At 39.1% G+C, this 21,533-nt stretch overlaps 1 protein-coding gene across 3 annotated transcripts in view; it reads right to left on the bottom strand.

The window, feature by feature from the left end:
• The window catches only part of UBE3D (ubiquitin protein ligase E3D), a 155,387-nt gene that overhangs the window by 108,706 nt on the left and 25,148 nt on the right, over nucleotides 1-21,533 (bottom strand). For 2 of the 3 annotated variants that reach the window (XM_021091912.1, XM_021091918.1), the window contains exons 4-8: nucleotides 21,209-21,437; nucleotides 14,933-15,002; nucleotides 12,626-12,695; nucleotides 11,453-11,561; nucleotides 6,624-6,787 (exon numbers count right to left, since the gene is read on the bottom strand). In XM_021091912.1, the coding sequence (XP_020947571.1) occupies nucleotides 6,624-6,787; nucleotides 11,453-11,561; nucleotides 12,626-12,695; nucleotides 14,933-15,002; nucleotides 21,209-21,437 (642 nt within the window). Of the gene's footprint in view, nucleotides 1-1,110; nucleotides 2,768-6,623; nucleotides 6,788-11,452; nucleotides 11,562-12,625; nucleotides 12,696-14,932; nucleotides 15,003-21,208; nucleotides 21,438-21,533 lie in introns of those variants that run through there. The other variant, XM_021091928.1, reaches the window with a different exon arrangement.

Below are 21,533 nucleotides of genomic sequence, written 5' to 3'. Positions count from 1 at the left end.
CTACCGATACTATTTTATGCATATGAAATGTACGTGGGTATGACTGACATGTGCTTTAATTTCATTAGAAAAAGCAATAATGCTGACTATCTTTAAGGCAAAAATAACACTTCTACTTTAGAACCCATATTGACCAATCTAGCCAACAAAGCGATATACCCAGATAGTTTAAATAAATTTAATTTCTAAATTCTACAAAAATTAGGAGTGAACATTTCATCCCTCAAGATATTTTGCAAGAAAATGCTATTAATAGTAGAAACAGAATAGCTTTTCTCAGTTCAAATTTTCCAGATTCCTAAATCAGATACTGTACCTTTTGAAAAAGGCGGGAAGAACCACTACCAATATTAGGAAGTTATATATGCAATTTATACAAGAGAGAATTCAACTTAGCTTTTTTTTTCTTTTTCTTTTTTTTTTTTTTTTTTTTTTTTTGAGTGATGGCCACGGGATGTCGTGGAAGTTCCCAGGCCAGGGACTGAACCCGAGCCACAGCAGTGATCCAAGCCACCACACTGACAATGTAGGATCCTTAACCTAAGCCACAAGAGAACTCAAGATTTAGCTTTAAAAAAAAAAAAAAGAAAGAAAAAAAGACCGCTTATTTTCATTTAACATTAACATTCCCCTAAGATCTTTTCTCTTAAAAATATGAGAACAAAGTAGTTGATATCTAAGAAATCCTTCATTGTTGTTTAACAAAAATACATCCATCCTTCATGTTTCCCTAAAACAAAAAGAGAGAAGTGTAACAATAGTTATACTCTATTTTACCACTTATCCTGTTTGTTTTCACAAAGTTCACATGTAGGGTTGTAGACATTTTGACTCATGCCACAGTAAAATTTCTCTTATTTTCTGGCCTAAATACCACCTCAAGAAAAGTAAGGGAGTTCCTGTCAGCTCAGCGGAAATGAATCCGACTAGTATCCATGAGGATGTGAGTTCAATGCCTGGCCCTGCTCAGTGGGTTAAGGATCCAGCGCTGCCATGAGCTGTGGTATAGGTCACAGATGCAGCTCAGATCCCGTGTTGCTGTGGCTGTGGTGTAGGCCGGAAGCTGTAGCTCTGATTTGCCCCCTAACCTGGGAACTTCCATATGGCACAGGTACAGACCTAAAAAGGAAAAAGGAAAAAAAAAAAAAAAGACAAAAGAAAAGTGTGGGCTCTGACACCAGAGAGAAAAGGCAGGCACAGCCTGATTTCAGGAGATAATCTAGAACAAGGTATCTCAATTCTGGCACTACTGGCATTTTGAGCTGGGTAAGTCTTTGTAGGAATGGCCCTGTGATGCACTGCAGGGTATCTAATGGCACCCCCCCGCTCCACCAACGATTTACCAGTGGTCCCTAAATTGTAACAACCAAAAATATCCTCAGACTTTTACCAAGTATCCCTTGAGGGGCAATATCACCCCTAGTCTAGAGAATATGAGGCAATAGGGGAATAAATGAATTAGCAGAAAAAAACTGTAGAAGTGAACTTAAAAGAGTCCAAAGCTAAAAAGTTAATGTTTAGGATCTAAACTCCAACATGCCAACTAAAGAATGTGAGTTGTAAGATAACTCTGACTGGGGGTGGGCGGGGTGAGAGGGATAAAAAAACCAACAACAATAGACCTCAAAATGTTAAGAGACATGTGTGTGTCTATTGCTAGAAAGAACATTCTAAAAATATTACACGCCACTTTTTTATATGTGCTCAAGGAAATAAAACCAGTTACATTTGCTATTTTCCTCTCTTAATGCCATCTGGCAATCCACACTTCCACTAGAAAAAAATTCTAACCAATTAGATTAAAATAGTTATTACACCACCCCATGTACCAAAAATATGCCAGGGAGTCTATGGTTTGCTCAGTCATGCCCTCAAATAAAGAAACTAATGTCCTTAAAAAGCAAAAGTAAGGAGTTCCCTGGTAGCTCAGCAGGTTAAGAATCCAGCATTCCACTGCTTTGGCTCGAGTTGAATTCAATGCCTGGCCTGGGAACTTCCACAGGCCATAGGAGGAAAAAACAAAAAGACAAAAGTAAGTAACTCGCAAGATATTTACCCAATCTGTGAAATTTCCTTCTACCCTGGGAGGACACAGAGACAAAAAGGAGCAGGAGGAAAAGCACAACAAAAGTAGTTCTAGGGGACAGGGAAACTGAAGTCATATAGACATATAGAGTTAAAAAAAAAAAAAAAGTCCACTAATGAATACAGCAGAACACAATGGACTACAGTCATTATATTTCCAGTGTCACAGGGATTTATTAAGATATACATGAAATGCTGGGACAAGTGCAATGAATCCTTGTTAACACTCCTGAAGGAAGGCAGCGAAAGATCCTTCATAACGATAAGCACGGGGTGTATCGTCGTAAGGACAGCTACAACCACTTCCTTCTTAACACTCAAAAGTTGTCCAAAAAACCTGGCACATCAGGACTAGTATAACCTTTGAGGTCTCATTCACAAACCCAAAAAGGCAGACTATGGTAACAGGAACTACCAGTCACCAAGAGAGGAACAGTAATTTTCAAATGCAAGGACAAGCAGAAAACCACGTGTGATCCACTTCACAAATGCTCCATTAAATGTAGGCACAAATTGCAGGTTTTGAGCACTTCTATTAGCACTTGTCTAGATGGAGTAATGAGCAACACAGCCAAGGTGGCAGCTCAAGTGGAACTAACACCCTTGTGTAGGAATTCCAGGAAAACCATCAGACATTTGGGAAAAGCACCACCATGCAAGGCAGTACCAAACACAGCATTTCCTTTCAAAAAAAAAAAAAAAAGAAGAGTTAATATGCAAGGAAAAAGAGTTAAGTATAATAGAGTTAAACCGAAAAAAAGAATTAAACAAGACTTTAAGTATAATCATCATCCTCCCAGAGTTTAAGGGAACACTGCATCTGTAAGGAAGAACACATGATGACAGTTGAGATAATTTTGAACAAATGCTTACTTGTAGACACATCTGAATGAAATCTTGGAAAACCAAAGATAAAAGAGAAAATCCTAAAGGTTTTCAGAATAAAGAAATAGGTATGACACATTTTCAGATATTCAAGGATTGACTCCAGTCCAAGTTTAAAAGAACTGTTAGACTCCATCCAATATCAAACAATTAGAACAAAGAATGAGTTAAAAAAAAAAGGAAAAATAAATATACAAACACTATAATACTATTTGTAAACTTTTTTTTTTTTGCCACATCCACAGCATATGGAAGTTCTAAGGCCAGGGACTGAATCTGAATCACAGCTTTGATCTACACCACAGCTTTGGCAACCCCAGAACTTTAACCCTCTGCACAGGGCAGGAGATCAAATGTGTTTGCCCACAGAGGCTTAACCCGCTGTGCCACAGTGGGAACTCCTATTTGTAATCAATTTTAAAACCATCCAAAATCCTGCATGTTTTTATGGAAATAGACGTATACAACAAAAACATAAAAACATTTGCAATCATGATGCATGAGTAATATTAAGAGGTAAGCAAATCAGGTGGCCTTCTACACCACTGATAACGTCTTTAAGAAGAAACAACCACCACCATCAGAAGCACAGATGGTCTTCCTTTAGGGAGGGAGCAGGAGGTGAATGTGAAACCTTAAGAGTCATTTCTTCTTTGGATGGAAAGAATGGTTACTAAGTATATCTAAATATCAATACTTAAAAAAGTTAAGGTTAAGGATGTATATTATAATTTGAAGGTTAACCCCCAAACATCATTTTGAAATAGATGTATTTTACTTCCAAATCATCACAGGAAAGAAATGACACAGAGAAGGCCACCGAGGTAAAAGCAGACTAAGTGCGACTACATCAATAATCACAATAACCATGAATTAGTAAGTTCACTATTCAAATAAACAGCCTCACAAGGGAGCTGTAAAATACCCAGCTCCATGTCGTTTACAAGGTATACGTTAACAAGATGCAGTGCTAAGGTAAAAGGACATAGGGCAGATGAAAATAAAGAAGTGGAAAAAGATACAACAAATCACTAATTTTTTAAAAAAGGAAAGTAAATGTAGTAATCATAACATCAGGCAAATTCAAATTTAAGAAAAATAGTATCAAATGAAAAGAGAAAAACCTTATGGATAAAACACACAATTAGTCAAATTGTTATGGCACAAACTTTTATATACCTAATTACATAGCTTCAAAGGGTATAATGCAAAAAGAGGCATCAAAACCAGAAGAAAAAAAAAGACTTTTCCATAATCTTAGTGGGAGATTTAATATACCCTTATTAAAAAACCTACATTTCAAATAAATAAAAAAGATGAATATGAGTTTCTGTCGTGGTTCAGTGGTTAATGAATCTGACTAGCATCCGTGAGGACACAGGTTCCATCCCTAGCCTTGCTCAGTGGGTTAAGGATCTGGCATCGCCATGAGCTGTGGTGTAGGTCGCAGATGAAGCTCGGATCCTGTGTTGTTGTAGCTGTGGCGTAGGCTGGTGGCTATAGCTCCTACTGGATCCCTAGCCTGGGAACCTCCATATGCTGTGGGTGTGGCCCTGAAAAGCAAAGGAGTTCCTGTAATGGCTCAGTGGTTAACGAATCCGACTAGGAACTATGAGGTGGCGGGTTTGATCCCTGGACTTGCTCAGTGGGTTAAGGATCCGGAGTTGCCATGAGCTGTGATGTAGGTCACAGACGAGGCTCAGATCCCTCGTTGCTGTGGCTCTGGCGTAGGCCGGTGGCTACAGCTCCAATTTGACCCCTAGCCTGGGTACCTCCATGTGCTGAGGGAGCGGCCCTAGAAAAGACAAAAAAAAAAAAAAAAAAAAAAAAAGAAAAAGAACAAAAAAAAAGTTTTAATAAACTTGTCAATATAAATTTAACTACATAAAGTTAGACTTTTAGACTTTTGGGACTACACCAAGTCGCAAAGCATCAGATACATAAAACACAAGGGTAGTCATCTGAATCTGTTTCATTTAGACTGGCATCAGATGGGCAAAAATTTAAGTGGCAGCTTGAGTGAGCATACAGGGAGATGGGCATTTATAGAAACTTTATGTAGGTGTATAAATTTGCAATGACTTTCTGCAAAATAATTTGATATTTATTACCTATCAAAATTTTAAACATCATACCCTTGACTTACTGATTCTATGTTTGGAAATACTCATAAAAAATTACACATAATCACAAAACAAACATACAACACACAGTCCAATACTAATTAAAGCAGCAAAAAAGTAATAACCTAAATATCTGTCAACAGAAATATGGTTAAATTACTGACAGTACATCCATGTTATAAAATGTCAAGTACTGACATGGAAAGAATCTCCAAGACACAGTGTGTCATTTTTAAGTGTAAAAAATACACATGTATCATTTAAATTATGTTAAGATGCAAAATAGAAGACAAGTGGAAAAATACACAACCCACATCTTCTTCTGAAGAGGGACATGATGGAGAACTTTCATATTTTACTTTATGTAAGTCTACTATTTGAATATTTTATGACTTGTGCTGCTTGCATAACTCAAAGAAAAGAAAAGCAATAATTTTTTTAAAATGTCTTATTTACATCCCAGAAAAAGACTGGGATCTTTCTGTTCTTAGTACACATTTGATCAAACCCATTAGAGTACAGGACAAAGTATAAACTTGCAATCTGTTCAAATAAGAACATTTGCTGTTCCCTCTGCCAGGAATGCTATTCCTCAGACAGGGCTCACTCCCTCTCGGCCTTCAGGTTTTTCCCTTGAATGTCATTTTATCTTAGGAAGACCTTTCAGCATAAAATGTCAACTTCCTACACCCACACTGCCACTGCCCAACTACCTTAACACGCTTTATATTTCACTAGAGTAATTTAACACCTATGTCTCAATGTCTTTATTTTTTTTTGGTTTTGGTTTGTTTGTTTTTGTCTTTTTAGGGCTGCACCTGCAACATATGGAGGTTCCCAGGCTAGGGGGTGAATCAGAGCTGTAGCCGCCAGCCTACAAGCTGTGTTCGCGACCTACACAACAACAGTTCAAGGCAATGCCGGATCCTAAACCCACTGAGTGAGGCCAGGGATCAAACCTTCCTTCTCATGGATACTAGTAGGATTCTTTCCACTGAGCCATGGCGCTAACTCCTGTCTTTGTCTTTAAAATGAGGTGATAAGTGTACCTACTCCAGAGGGTTGCTGTTAGGCTTAAATGACCTAGAAGCCCTCAAATGAAGACCTGACTAATAGTAAAAGCCATATCAGTCTGTGACCTTTAGTCTCTTTTGTTCATGGTCTGCCTTTCCCTTATGAGGCAGGGACTATCTTTTTCTCGCTGCTGTACCTCAGATGCCTAGAAAAGTATTTATCAGTAAATATTCATACTTGTTGAAGCCCGATTCAGTACTGCAGCCATATGCAGAAAGCTGTGATTACAAAAAAAAAGACCACTTACTTTTAGGAAAAGCAAGCTTCCTGCCCATTTGCATGAATAATCTGTAATAATTCAATCTATTTTGAAAGCACAATATGCGGCACTATGATTCCTAGAAGCATCAAGTAGGGAAGAGCTACAGTCCCATTTAATTCACTAATTTCTTAACACCAATACGGCAAGAGAAACTAAAACCTAACATGCAGCAAGAAAATAGAAGCACAGCTTACCTTTCGTTCCTGCTTTTGATGCATGGCTGGTAGAGGACCTTGACAGCATTCCGGGCTGAACTGGAATTGGCCTTCAATACGTCTTCCAACAGAGCAAATTTTTTAATATTTGTCGAACTTCCCAAAGAGTCAATCACCAAACTGTCTGAGTTTAAAAGCCACAGCTAAAGATACAGAGAGAAAAATCCAAGGATAAGAATACCACTAACCTAGGCACACCTCACACCATCAATCCAAAAACAAAAACAGGACAAAACTATAAAACGCCTGAAAAAATAGAGAAGAACCATGCATATAACTTTTAAATAGGGGAAGCCTTTCAAAGCATGACATTTGGTGGAGCCACTGACTATAAAGGTTTTTTTGTGTGTGTTTTATTTTTTGTCTTTTTAGGGCTGTGCCCATGGCATATGGAAGTTCCCAGGCTAGGGGTCAAACCAGAGCTACAGCTGCCGGCCTACACCACAGCTACAGCAACTCTAGACCCAAACCACGCCTGTGACCTATACCACAACTCACAGCAACGCTGGATCCTTAACCCATTGATCGAAACCTGGGATAGAACTCTCATCCTCATGGATAGTCGCTGGGTTCGTTACCTCTGAGCCACGACGGGAACTCCTAAAGTTATTTTTTAAAGAACAACTGATCAGGGAATTCCTGCTATGGACCAGTGGGTTAAGAATCCAACTGCAGCAGCTTGGGTCACTGCAGAGGAGCAAATTTTATTCCTGTCCTTGTGTAGTGGGTTAAAGGATCTCGTGTAGGTCACAGCTACAGCTCAGATTCAATATCTGGCCAGGGTAATTTTCATATGCCACAGACGTGGCCATTTAAAAAAAAAAAAAAGACAACTGTTCAGGACAAAATATTTACTAGATATACAACAACATAGATTATCTATGATATATAGAGAGCTCCTAGCCATCAATAAGGGAGGAAAAAATCCAGTCCAATAAAAATAGAGATGAAGAATGTGAATAGAATTGAACAGAAGAACAAGAACAGATAAAATAAGTGATAAATATATTAAAATGTTAATTTAACTAATAATAAGGAAATGCAAAAATTGGAGCCACCCTTTTCCATTTATCAGATTGGCAAATACAAAGATATTCTAAAATCCAGCTCAGGTGAGGGGTCTGGAGTGGTTATTCCCACACACTGCTTTCTGGAGGAGTGGTTGGAGATTTGATGCAAGGGATTCACTGAGGGAATACTCTCAGGAGAAAGAGTGAGGGAGGAGTTCCCGTCGTGGCTCAGCAGAAACCAATCTGACTAGTATCCATATCAAGTTCGATCCTTAGCCTCACTCAGTAGGTTAAGGATCTGGCGTTGCTGTGGCTGTGGTGTAGGCCGGCAGCTACAGCTCCTATTGGACCCCTAGCCTGGGAACCTCCATATGCCATGGGTATGGCCCTAAAAGACAAAAGAAAGAAAGAAAGAGAGAGTGTGAGGTTAAGAGGATCAGGCAGGGAAGGAGCTGGGCAAAGATGTGGATGCAGCCTGATCCCACAAGAAGCTCTGGAGCACTGGGTCCACGTGCAGAGTTTGTCTCATCTTGAGACAGGAGACTGAAGGTTTTGTAGCCCACCGTCAAGTCACTGGCAGTGGGCTAAGCAGAGCAAGGGTGGAGGCCAGTGAGGGACAAGAAACTCCTGGGGCAAGGCAGCAACTGTAGGGATGGGACAAGACCCTGGAGGGGAGGTCAGCTGTGAGCCACTAGCAAGCAACATTGCCAACATGAGGAAACAGGGACCCAGCTGAGGAAAGGGGATCCAGGTGGGGCAACAAGAATGCCTATAAGGGGAGTTCCCATTGTGGCTCAGCAGGTTAAGAATCTGACTAGTATCCATGAGGATGTAGGTTTGATCCCTGGCCTTGCTCAGTGGATTAAGGATCCAGTGTTGCCACAAACTGCAGCATTGGTGGCAGATGTGGCTTGGATCTGACATTGCTGGGGCTGTCAGCGGTGTAGGCCAGAAGCTGCGGCTCCAATTCAACGCCTAGCCTGAGAACTTCCATGTGCTGCAGGGGCAGCCCTGGGAAAAAAAAAAAAAAAAAAAGTCTATAAGGGATAAAAAACATTTATAAAGATGAATTTGTACAACTTTTTGGAAGTGATCACTATCAGAGTTTAAAATACACAAATTCCAACACTGCATAAGATTAGAAAGATCTGTTTCTAAAGTACTAAAATACATGCACAAAGATTATTTTCCTTGCAGCACTATCTTTAACAGCCATACAATGGAATTCTAGTCGTTAATAAGAATCCAATTCACAGATTTTTTTTTCTAGCCACACCCACAGCACGCAGAAGTTCCAGGCCAAGAATTAAACCCATGCAACAGCAGTGACCTGAGCCACTACAGTGACAAAGCCCGATCCAGTCACCAAAGAACTCCAATAGTCCAACACACATTTACACTAACAAAAAATAATCATCACAATAAACTGTTGTGTGAAATATACATGTTGAAGAATGATACCAATCACGTCGTTATGCCAGATAGGGAAAAAAACACGTTGACATACACATATCAGACTGTTAATAATGGTGCCCTCCAGATGGTATGACAGAGTGGGGCAGAAGAGGGGACATGAAGGGGAGCTACGACTTCTTTCATCTTCTTCCTGTTGTCAGAATGCACTAATTTTACGAAAAAGTAAATTTTTTAAAATTTAAATATGCATTAGTAGTAAGTTTAAAAAGTTCCTACTCCTGATTTTCCATTTGAAAACCTTGCAATAAAAGCAAATTAAAGCTGATTTCAGAATCTGACTCTATGAGATACACTTAGTATCAACTTGAGTCAGAAAATATTCTAGCTCTAAGTAGAAATTATCTGGAGGAGTTACTGTTGTGGCTCCATCAGGTTAAGAACCCAACATAGTGTCCGTGAGGATGTAGGTTTGAACCCTGGCCTTGTTCATAGGTTAAGGATCTGCTGTTGCCGTGGCTGTGGTATAGGCCAGCAGCTGCAGTTCTGAATGACCCCTGGCCTGGGAACCTCCATTTGATGCAGCTGTAGGGAAAGAAAGGAAGGAAGGAAGGAAGGAAGGAAGGAAGGAAGGAAGGAAGGGAAAAAAAAAGAAAATAAATTTTCTGGAATTAGAGAAGCCTGGGGTTCCCGTGATGAAGGGACAGCCCCAGAGCCACACCTAATAACAACTTCAACTGCTTCCTTCCTTCTAGATACCAGGCACTTTTGTTCTATCTGGAGCACCCAAGACAGTGTCTTTCCAATAAGAAGTGCTCGGTATATACTGGTTGAATAAAACAGACGTGGAGGCAGAGAAGAGATTTGGGTCCTGATGCCTGAATTTTCACATTATGTCTCCAATTCTTTTCTGCACAATAGTGTTTTGAGTAGGAGTAGTTTAATATCAGATGCTTGTGGTGCATATGGGGATGGATCTTCCCCCAAACCTGTCACTACATCAAAGTGCTGAAATCAGGATCTCAAAGAAATATCTGCCCTGCCACATCCATAGCAGCACTATTTATAACAGCCAAGATGCAGAAACAATCTAAACATCCACCAACACTGAATAGAGGAAGAAAATGTGGTACATAAACCAGCTATACTTCAGCTTTTAAAAAATGAAATTCTAGGAGTTCCTATCATGGTGCAGCAGAAACAAATCTGACTAGGAACCATGAAGTTTCGGGTTCAATTCCTGGCCTCGCTCAGTGGGTTAAGGGTCCAGCGATGCTGTGAGCTGAGGTGTAGGTTGCAGAGGCAGCTCAGATCCCAAGTTGCTATGGCTATGGCATAGGCCAGCAGCTGTAGCTCCGACTGGACACTTAGCCTGGGAACCTCCATATGCCATCTCTAAAAAGACAAAAGGCAAAAAAAAAAAAAAAAAAAAAAAAAGAAATTCTAAAAAAAATAAAAAGAAAATGAGATCCACACATCCAATGGAAGATTATTTAGCCTTAAAAGGAAATCTTGTAATATGTGACAATCTAGATGAACCTCGAGGACATTATGATAAATAAGACAAGTCAGACACAACAGGATGATACTGCATGACTCCACTTACACGAGGGATCTAAAATAGTCTAGGGAGTTCCCTGGTGGCACAGCAGGTTAAGGATACAGTGTTGTCACCGCTGTGATGCAGGTTGGGTCCCTAGCCACAGAACTTCCGTGTGCTATGGGCACAACCAAGAGGAAATAAAATAAAATAAAATAGTCTAGAAGCAGAGAGTAGAATGATGGTTGCCAAATGCTGGGGGGAAGGGAAAACAGGGAGTTGCTAATCAAAGGGTTTAAGGTCTTAGGCAAGCTAAGCTCTAGACATTTGCTGTGTTACAATATTATGCCTATAATTAACAATGCTCCGTTGTGCACTTAAAAATCTGTAAAGAGGGTAGGTCATGTTAGGTGTTCTTACCACACACATTCAAAACAAGAAAACAAAAACAGGAGCAACAGAACATATTTTAAACATGAGAGTACCAAATAGGCAAAAAATGTGAGAAAGATGGAACTGCGTTACGCTGACCAAGAAAGCTACTAAAAACTGAGAGTAAAAATATTTTGCGGCATGAGTTTCTACAGAGCAGGAATCAGGCATTAATTCTCTCTAAATCCCTCATACCTAGCACAAAGAGGCATTTACTTCATTTGTTATTAAATTAAGGGAGTTTGATTCATGAATGGAACTGATAAGAAAAACTCAATTTTGCATATTTATTTTCTAGAACTGAAAATTAAGAAAAAAGAATGGCCAAAAACAAACGAATTTCCAAGGCCCTGGGTTATTACGCTACGAAGAGCTGAAATAATTTCACCTAAGAGGGTAAAATAATTTCTTACCAGGATGTACACTTTGCCGTCGTGACCTTGAATAGTGAATCTAAAAGTGCTTCTAGCAGAGGAGAGTTCCATCAGACACTGGGCAATAACGCTCTGTACAAACTGAGACCTGTTTGAACAGAAACCAATTTTCAGTGTGCCTCTCATAATAATTCTAACTGGCATGAAGAGCCAAAAATACCCATAGGGTAACTAAAAGGCAGAGGTGGGTGCATGGCAGACTTTTCTATATGCTGCCCATTCCCTCACAATCTGTGCTCCTTTTAATCTATTTTAATGTGTTTGTGTTTGCTCCAGTCTTTCTATAACCTATTCTCCAATCCTTAATACGTTTTCCACTGCAAACCTAACAATTCCCCCCACTAAATTAAAAAAAAATATACTGTTAAAACAAGTCAATACTCCATTTGTGCTATGGCACATTAAACAGTGAATAAGTAAGTTAAAAAAGAATGTGAGAAATTTCCTCCAAAACATTGAACAGTACTATCGCCAATGTTTTCCAATTGTATCCCCTGGAAGTGTCAGCTCCAAGGTACAGAATCAAAGTATCTACGGGAGGATAAAGTTCAAGGTTATAGTCAGAGAGCCATAATTTTTAGACACCAATATATGAACTTAAATAAAGACATATACCACAGTTAACTTTCGTATGCACAATAAAGACATATACCACAGTTAACTTTCGTATGCACAACTAAAATGACTCAAAGAAAAGGAACACCAATGGATTTAATGACTAAGTAATGCTCTTTTTATTTTATTTTATTTTATTTGCTTTTTAGGGCTGTACCCATGAGTCATTTGAAAACTGACCCATGTTTCAAACAAGTTAAATTAAAACCAGAAATAATTACTCAAAAACCTATTGACGGTTAGGTTATAAGACACTGGCTACCTGGCACAGAGAAAGCAGCACAAAAAAAACTTTCAGCACTAGAAGATTTATAAGAGCACATTTGTCTATATCATTACATAAGTGAACCAGAAATAAATCCTCAAGCCTTTTACATCTGTGGTTTGGTTCCACTACCTAAAAGCCTTTCCAAAGGCTTTTATTTTTCCTTTCTAAACAAAGAGGGGTATAAATAAAAACAAACTCCCAAATAATCAATCATATCTATTTCTCCTTACATGTGAAATTACACAACAAACTTAATTTGCTATTTGTACCTTGGTATGATGGGAAATTTTCTTGCAGATGGCTGAATAATTATCTCTGTCATATAAAACTTAGTGGTTTCTAGAAACAAAAAATAATATTAAAAAAATCTCTGCAACATAATAGTACACAAACTCTGCATTCATCATTCTGCTTTCAGTCCCTTGTCCCTGCTACCTTCTGCCTCCAAATTCTGCCCAGTTCTGGCTTCTACAGAAGTACTGGTTCACTCCTTATCTAAAAGATCTTTTGGGAGTTCCTGTTGTGGCTCAGTAGTTAGTGAACCCGACTAGCACCCATGAGGACTGGGGTTTGATCCCTGGCCTCACTGAGTGGGTTAAGAATCCGGTGTTGCCGTGAGGTGTGGTGTAGGTCGAAGATGCGCCTCAGATCCCACGTTGCTGTGGCTGTGACATTGGTCAGGAGCTACAGTTCTGATTGGACCCTTAGCCTGGGAACTTTCATATGCCTCCGGTTCGGCCCTAAAAAGACAAAAAGACCAAAAAAAAAAAAAAGACAAAAAAAAAAAAAAAAAGTCTTCAGCTTCCTCTGCCTTGCCACTGTGTTCCCACACCTCTCTCAGCTTTACAGCTTCCAAAAAAAAGTCTGCATACACCTCTCGATAACATCACTGTTGCCTCCAGTCCATGTCCCTTTGTCTCTGTGGATGTCCATTTTTTAAATTCCTTAGCTGACTTTTTTTTTTTTTTTTTTTTTTTTGACTGCACCCATGGCATATGGAAGTTCTTGGGCCAGGAATCAAACCTGAGCTGCAGCTGCAACCTCACTATCATTGCAGCAACACTGGATACTCAACCCACTGTGCCACAGCAGGAACTCCCCTAACTGCCCTAACTGACATTTTAACTGGGCTTCAGGGAGGAGAGAAAAACATTTTTAAAAATCAATTCACCTTGTTTAACTGGAAACCTTAAAAATCTTCTAAATTGTTGCTTAAGGGACTTGCTTTCATTTTCCAAAAATGACCTTGAGGGAGTTCCCACAGTGGCACAGTGGGTTAAGAGTCCAACAGCAGCAGCTCAGGTTACTGCAGAGGCATGGGTTCGATCCCCAGTCTAGCACAGTGGATTAAAGGATCTGGTGTTGCAGCAGCTGTGAATCAGATTCAGTCCCTAGCCCAGGAACTTCCATGTGCCACGGGTGTGGCCACTAGAAAAAAAAAAAAAGGGTGGTGGGCTTTACTACTGCTCCTTCCTTTTCTGTTCTCTCTGAGCAAGTAATTACTTATGAGATTCTGATGATTCTAAGAAACAAACAAAACATACTACCTCTTCCCTTGAGTATAACGGTTTCACTTAAATCACATTTTCTAATTAATTATATTAAAAACTATTATTCATCACCCACAAAGCTAACACACAGCATGCTGTAGCTTTCTAGACATTTTTAAACCCTATCTTTAAAGAGCGATTCATTTTTATGATCAAAATTTTCATTATATTTGAAAGTAGCATAACACACACTTTATGTAAAACATAATTAACATGGTGTTTCCGTTGTGGCACAGAGGAAAAGAATCCGACTGGTATTTATGAAGATGCAGTTTGATCCCTGGTGGCCTTGCTGAGTGGGTTAAGGATCTGCTGTTGCCATGAGCTGTGGTGTAGGTCACAGATGCGGCTCAGATCCTGTCTTGCTGTGACTGTGGTGTAGGCCGGCAGCTCCAACTCCAATTGGACCTCTATCGTGGGAACTTCCATATGTTGCAGATTCGGCCCTAAAACAAACAAACAAACAAACAACAATAAAAATATATTCTATATATTTAAATTAACTCTACTGGGAAAAAGCACAAGGAAGAGAGTATAAAACTCAGAATGTGCTCTCTTCCTTTTCAACTGGTTCTCTGCACTCCCAACCACAAACCCCAAAACACAGCCCAGTGGCAGACATCAGCCAGGAAAAGCATCCTCTCCATCATCTCTGGCATCCAATTCTTCCGATGGAGGAGCTGTATTAAGAAAAACGCTCCAATCTTCTTTAGGACAGGCCCGACTACAACTTTATACTATTGCTTTATATCAACAAAGAGGACAAGAAATACCGAAAATGATCCAACTTCTTAATGCTTAAAACCCAATACTATGTACTTAGAAAGGTCAAAATATGCAAACTTCTTGGCTTATTGGATGATATAGTCATTGACTTCTATTTCTAAAAGCATCAATTCTACAACATATATTCATTATCTATTTTTCATATATATTTCCTATAAAATTTCCTTCTTTTTAAAAAAAAAAAAAAAACACACACACAAGAAGGTAATCAGTTTGGCTTTTTTATCATGAAATTCTTACCTGATGACACAGTCTCTCCCAACATTACCTTGCAACGCTTACAAACTACTTTGGTATTTGCCTTTGGATTCTGTAGAAGAGAAAAAATGTCATTTAAATGTCATTCAGCTTTTCTTAAAAGGAATATATAATTTTAACATGGTCTCCAGAGTATACATTGAACTTTACATTTTATTTTGCCTTCTACTAAATACTGGGAATACATCTAGCTTGTACGCATAACTCACATGCATAGAGAACATTTTTTTTTCAAGTCTAAAGACATAATAACGAACACGGTGGTTTTCCCAAACCTAGTCACTTCTTGATAATACACATTGCCAAGTAATTTGAACTAGAAGCATCTCACACACCTAAAAAGCACCTCCAAACATCTTTATAATTTAGAATAGGTAGAAGGTGGGCAACAGAGGCAGAGACTTACCCCAACTCCTGTATTTAAAAAACAGAAGAATCAGAATTTGAACCTGAATCTGTATTATTTTGGCTCCAAGTCCACTGTAACTTGTGTAAAAGTAATCTATAATTCATCACCCACCATCAGAAGTTAAAAATATCTAACTTGTTCATATAATCCTATTTTTCCATTTTAGAGATGAACTGTACCTGGAAAGATAAAATGTTCTGGGACAAATTCCTGAACCATTGTTAAACTTCAAAAATCCAACTTTATTACTGGCATACAGATTAAAATAGCTAGCATTCACCTAATTATTAAGCAAACAAGACTGCTCTTTTAGACATAGAGAACAGATCTATGGTAATAAGAGGCTGGCAGAGGTGGGCAAAACTGGGTGAAGATGGTCAAAAGGTACAAATTTCCAAAATGCAAAATAAGCAAGTCATGGGGTATAGCATACCATATGGCAACTATAGTTAATATAATACTGTACTGAATATTTGAAAGGTGCCAAGGGAATAAATCTTGAAAGTTCTCATCAGAGAAAAAATTCTATAACTATATATGGTGGTGGATGCTAACTAGACTTATTTTCATGATCACTCTGAAGTATATACAAATATTGAATCAATATATTGTGTACCTGAAAGTAATACAACGTCAACTACGCCTCAATTTTTTTTTTTTGCTTTTTTTTTTGCTTTTTAGGGCCGCACCCCAGGGCATAAGGAGGTTCCTAGGCTAGGGGTTGAATAGGAGCTACAGCTGCCGGCCTACACCACAGCCAGAGCAACATCAGATCTGAGCCAAGTCTGTGACCTACATCACAGCTCATGGCAATGCCCGATCCTTAACCCACTGAGTGAGGCTAGGAATCGAACTCACAACCTAATGGTTCCTAGTCGGATTTGTTTCTGCTGTGCCACAATGGGAACTCCTTTAAAAAAATCTTACTGATTCGTAGTTCTTTATAAGAGGTTATATTATACACAATAGTCTAGAGATTAAGAGCCCAGAGTCTGGGGCCAGACTTCCTAAGTTCAAACCCCAGCTCTGTTCTTTATTAGACATGTGATTGTGGGAAAGTAATTAACCTGCTTTGGTCTCCTCATCTGTAAGATGGAATTAATAGTAATGTTTAACGCCTAGAGTTGTTTATTAGGATTTAAAAAGGAGTGTTGTAATGGCACATGAGTAACTGCTAGGTGGATGTTACATAAGTAAAATATGCTTTTGGTACACCTCATTCAAGAAAAGGGGAGAAAACCCATACATTCCCACAAAGGGATCAATTTTTTGGCCTAGATGTGCTGCTAGTAACTGACAGAATTGATATTTAAATCCAGGTCCCTTAGATGCTAAAGTTTATGTTTCCTAAGCACTATGCCAAGTGTTTTCCAAACCAATGCAGAGAATCAATTCAATGGGTTACAACCTGCATGTTTTAAAACATATGAAATAACAATAGAATAGAAAAATATCACAGTGCTTCAAACATAGGGTAAGGAGTGCTTTAAGAAACATCTACTTTAGGCGTGTCTGTATCTTTGGGTATGTATGTACTATCAGATCTTAATGTAAAAAAAAAAAAAATTCTTACTTTAGTTAGAGGTCCAAAAAAGTCAAAAGCCACAGACATAGAAACAAAGGACAGGTGCCAATTTGGTCAGGCCCAGGAAAGATCACAGGAAGGCAGCTCAGAAACTAGGTAGGCTCAACTGTAAAGTCTGGTATTTTGTCAGTTTCATGCTGCCTTACAATAAAATCTACCTGTCATGGCTTCAAAATGGTATTTGAAGGATCCTATTTCATACAAGTTAAATCAGAGCAACCTCATTAAATGTCACCCCAAATTAAGGGCTTTACTAAAAACTAGGAGTTCCCGTCATAGCTCAGCAGAAATGAGTCAGACTAGCATCCATGAGGACCCAGGTTCGATCCCTGGCCTCACTCAGTGGGTTAAGGATCTGGCATTGCTGTGGGCTGTGGTGTAGGTCATAGACGAGACTCAGATCTTGCACTGCTTTGGCTGTGGCTGTGGCCAGCAGCTGTAGCTTCGATTGGACCCCTAGCCTGGGAACCTCCATATTCAGTCCTAAAAAGACAAAAAAAAAAAAAAAAAAAACCAAAAAACAAACAAACAAACAAAAAAAACCCAACTAATGCAGGGTGTTGGAGTAGCAACACTTGAGAAGACAGGATTTTTCTATTAGAAGCAGAAAATTTTTTTGTCAGGTGTTCTGTCATGTATTTCATTTGCAATTGCTTTTACAATACATTTTGCTTTGTCTTTCAATGAAGCAGAAAAAGTGGATTTTGTTGGTTGGTTTCTAAAATGAAATTCTGCCTTTGCAACACATGGGTAATCAGGATTTTAAAATCTGATCAATAAAAACAAATTATCTCAAACAACCAAATGTGTGAATTTTGATTCAAATAAACGGGCAGCAAAAGATACTGTCAATAGAATTGGTAGAAATCTGTATATGACCTGGTATTACATCATCAAGTAATTGATAATTTTGTCTGTTGTAAAAATAACACTGAGGTTATGTGAAAAAGAAAAATCCATATGGGGTGGAATGACGTCATGTCTGAGATTTGCTTTAAAGGACTTCAGCCAAGAAAAAACTAAAAATAAAAGGGGCAGATGAAGCCTACTGTATGAATAAAGTTGACTGGTACATGGAAGTTCATAATTCTATTCTTTTTACATGTGTGAATGTTTACAAACTTCAACGTGTTACTCCAATAAAATAAAAAAGACACCCTCATGGATTTAACAAAACAAATACAAATAACCAAAAGAAAAAAAAAGGTAAATTACTAGTCATATTCACCAGTTATAATTCAAAATGTTCAATTTCCTTTGTTTTTTAGAATATAGGAGGAAGTCCTAGTGCGGCTAGAGTTTCTAAGTCTTAAATACTTAAATAATATTATTAGCCTTATAGAAGATTGAGGTGCCACCTTTAACAACCTATTAAAAGACACAACCTTTTTTTTCTTTTTTTTTGTGTGTGTCTTTTTGCCATTTCTTGGGCCTCTCCCGTGGCATATGGGAGGTTCCCAGGCTAGGGGTCTAATCGGAGCTGTAGCCGCCAGCCTACGCCAGAGCCACAGCAACGCAGGATCTGAGCCGTGTCTGCGACTTACACCACACACAGCCCACGGCAACGCCGGATCCTTAACCTACTGAGCAAGGCCAGGGATCGAACCTGCAACTTCGTGGTTCCTAGTCGGATTCGTTAACCACTGCGCCACGATGGGAACTCCCACAACATTTTTATTACATTGGTAGACACAAAAGATATCACAAGAGATAAGAAACTAAGATCAGGGAAACTTCTAGTAGATGTCTTTGAAAACAAAAGTTATATACTTGCACGTTCAGAGAGGCACAAATAACATATAGTACACTCTAAGAGAGTAAAAGACGTAAGTGTTAGCCTTTGTTTATGCTGGGGTTTTTTTGGTCATTTATAAACATTTTAATTCAAGACATATGCTTGGAGTAATTCACTGCCTAGGATTCTTTACACAGAATTAAATACACAATTCTCATGCTGCAGTGAGTGATCTTTTAAACGTTTTTCCACAATTAAGTTAGATTTTTATAATCTCTCATGAGCAGAGGAAGAAACCACTCCCACCCAACACTCAGAATACTCAAGAAGGCAACATGAATGTCCGGATAAGCTAAGCTCGTCCCATCTTTTAAATTAACCAAACACTTTTAATTTTGTTAAAGAGACGCTCTGCTTTGCACTGCATTTTGCTTGACCTACACTTAAAGGCAATAATAAAGCGAGCTGTGCAGCGAAGCGGCCTGAGAGTGTGGGAATGCTACAGAGCAAACATCCAAGGCAGACTTTGTTGTGGACTAATTAAATCAATATATCTGCGAGATGGCACCACTGCTCAGAGAGCTGGATTAGCCTCCTGTCCTCGTTTTTATTTTCCTTTGTGTTGCTTCCCTTTCTAAGGACCCTTGATATTGTCTCGCCAAAAAAAAATGTTTCCCAAGAGATACCATTAGGATGCTGCGTCACCATGTGACATTTCCAAACCCTGCTAGACGGCTAGACTGGGCGATATGAGAAATAGGTTTTCAATAGCACAGAGCAGCCCTGTTCCCACAGGAGGCTTGAGAGCCCTGTTTAAACAGTCCCTCCAAATTTATGTTACTATTTTGGTCACAGGCATATTCTTTCAACTGCTGCAATATGCAATTAAAGTAAAACTTCCACCCAGGCTAACCTGAAGACAATCTTGTCAACAGCAGCTTGCCACGACAGTAATTTCCCACAGTCTCCTTGATACTTAAAAACCATAACGTCTGAATATGAAGGGTCTCCCTTGAACACACAGGATGGCTGTTCACAACTAAGAGAAATTTTTGTAAAGGGCATCATGTAATTGATAAAGACATAAATGTGAAGAATCAATTTCCATAGAGAGCACAGAGTTCATCTGAAAAGGGAAACTCCTGGTTTTTCTTATTTAATTTCCTCAATCCTCTTCCACCTACATTTGCCAAATGTTTTAAACATTTATGGCATGATCATAAAAATGAAAGTCAAAATACATAAAACAGTAAAGTATCTGTAAATAAATTTAGATTAAAATGTAATTTTACCATAACCATATTAAATATAACAGATTTATATTAACTGCTCACCATTTATCTTTTAAAAATAGAGAAGGCTAAAGTACTATAATTTTAAGTGAAACTAAAGAGAAAGGGATGTGTTTATGGTGAAAGATGAGACACTTACATAATTTAAACTGATAACATAAACTTCGCGATATTTAACAAACTTCCTTTATCTGCTTCGAAACAGGAAAGAGTTCTAGCAACCAGCTTACAAGTAAGAGCTGCCCAACTGCTGCATATTTCAATAGAGTGGCTCCCATTCTCATTATAAAAATTAAATGAGCTCTAAATGAAATTTAACACACAACACTTTTGTTCCAACCAATAATCAGATGTTAAAATGAAGATTCTCCAGCAAATGATTTTCTTTACTTTTTAAATCACATCCGTATTGACTTGCCATCCAGGAAATGATTTCTCACAAGGGCCAGGTCAATGCCATTGATTTTCTTTTAAAATAAGGTAAACCACTTGTGCTCAGCGCTGAGGGGAAATTGCCTTCTCCCTCAAGAAGCTTTTGGAGTGGGAGCCTCCTGACCTCACTTGTCGAGCACCAGTGTCCAGCCCGCGGCACAAGCTTTGTTTTCCACGCTTGGGCTCCTCCATTCCCTCTTGTGCCCTGATGGTATCTGCTTCTATGACATCAGCAGAAGGCTAGGCGATGGGCAGACACAGGAAAGTACGTGGGCCCAGCAGGGCAGCAGACATCCCACGGCAAAAGAACACTTTTAATGTAAATCAGGCTGTGAGGATGAAATGTACACGGATCTTGGAATGCTGTCCTAAAAACAAGGAAGTAGGGCATCTGGGCTTGTAAAACACGAACATCCCTCTTCCCCTTCTTCCTCCAGCTTCTGTGTATGTTTTGGTTGAAGGCCATATGCCCTTTCTACATCAAAAGAGCAGAGCTGGAGAGCTCCCTGGTGGCTCAGCAGGTTAAGGATGCCACATTGTCAATGCTGTAATGCAGGTTCAATTCCTGCCCCAGGAATTTCCCTATGCCATGGGCATGGCCAAAAGGGAGCAAACAAATAAAAGGGAGCAAACAAATAAGCAACAAACAACAGCAACAAAAGAGCAGAGCTGGACAATGGAGGCAGAAAAAAATCACGGATTTTGGTCTCTAGAACAGCCTACGTCACATGCCCTGAATTGGATAGGCGAAACCAATTTCTAAGCCAACCTCAAAATGAACATTTATTCTGAAAAGATACTTTACCATTAAATGGTTCTCAGAAGAAAGACAGCACATCTCCACTGGGGCTACTTCGGGCCTCGGCTGCTGCAAATCACTTCTTAAATTCACCAAGAAGAAAGTGTCTCCAGTAAAACAGTCATTCTCTTGTGGATGAAGTGGCTTATTAGCAAAGGGGTCAGGATGACAACACCACTCTTCAACCAGGGTGCCCCAGTTTTCCCCTGGCAGAGGGAGAACCCTCAGGAGCTTCCTAGCGGGAAGAGGAAAAACAATGTTGATGGAGCAAAATGGAACTGTGACACTCTTAATTAAATCAGCATAAGGGATGAAAGACACCCACTAACGA

Source organism: Sus scrofa, chromosome 1 (genome assembly GCF_000003025.6).
Source record: "Sus scrofa isolate TJ Tabasco breed Duroc chromosome 1, Sscrofa11.1, whole genome shotgun sequence".
NCBI classification, from domain to species: Eukaryota; Metazoa; Chordata; class Mammalia; order Artiodactyla; family Suidae; genus Sus; species Sus scrofa.
Note: the sequence above shows the minus strand (reverse complement) of the source record. Positions and strands in the feature narration are given on the sequence as shown.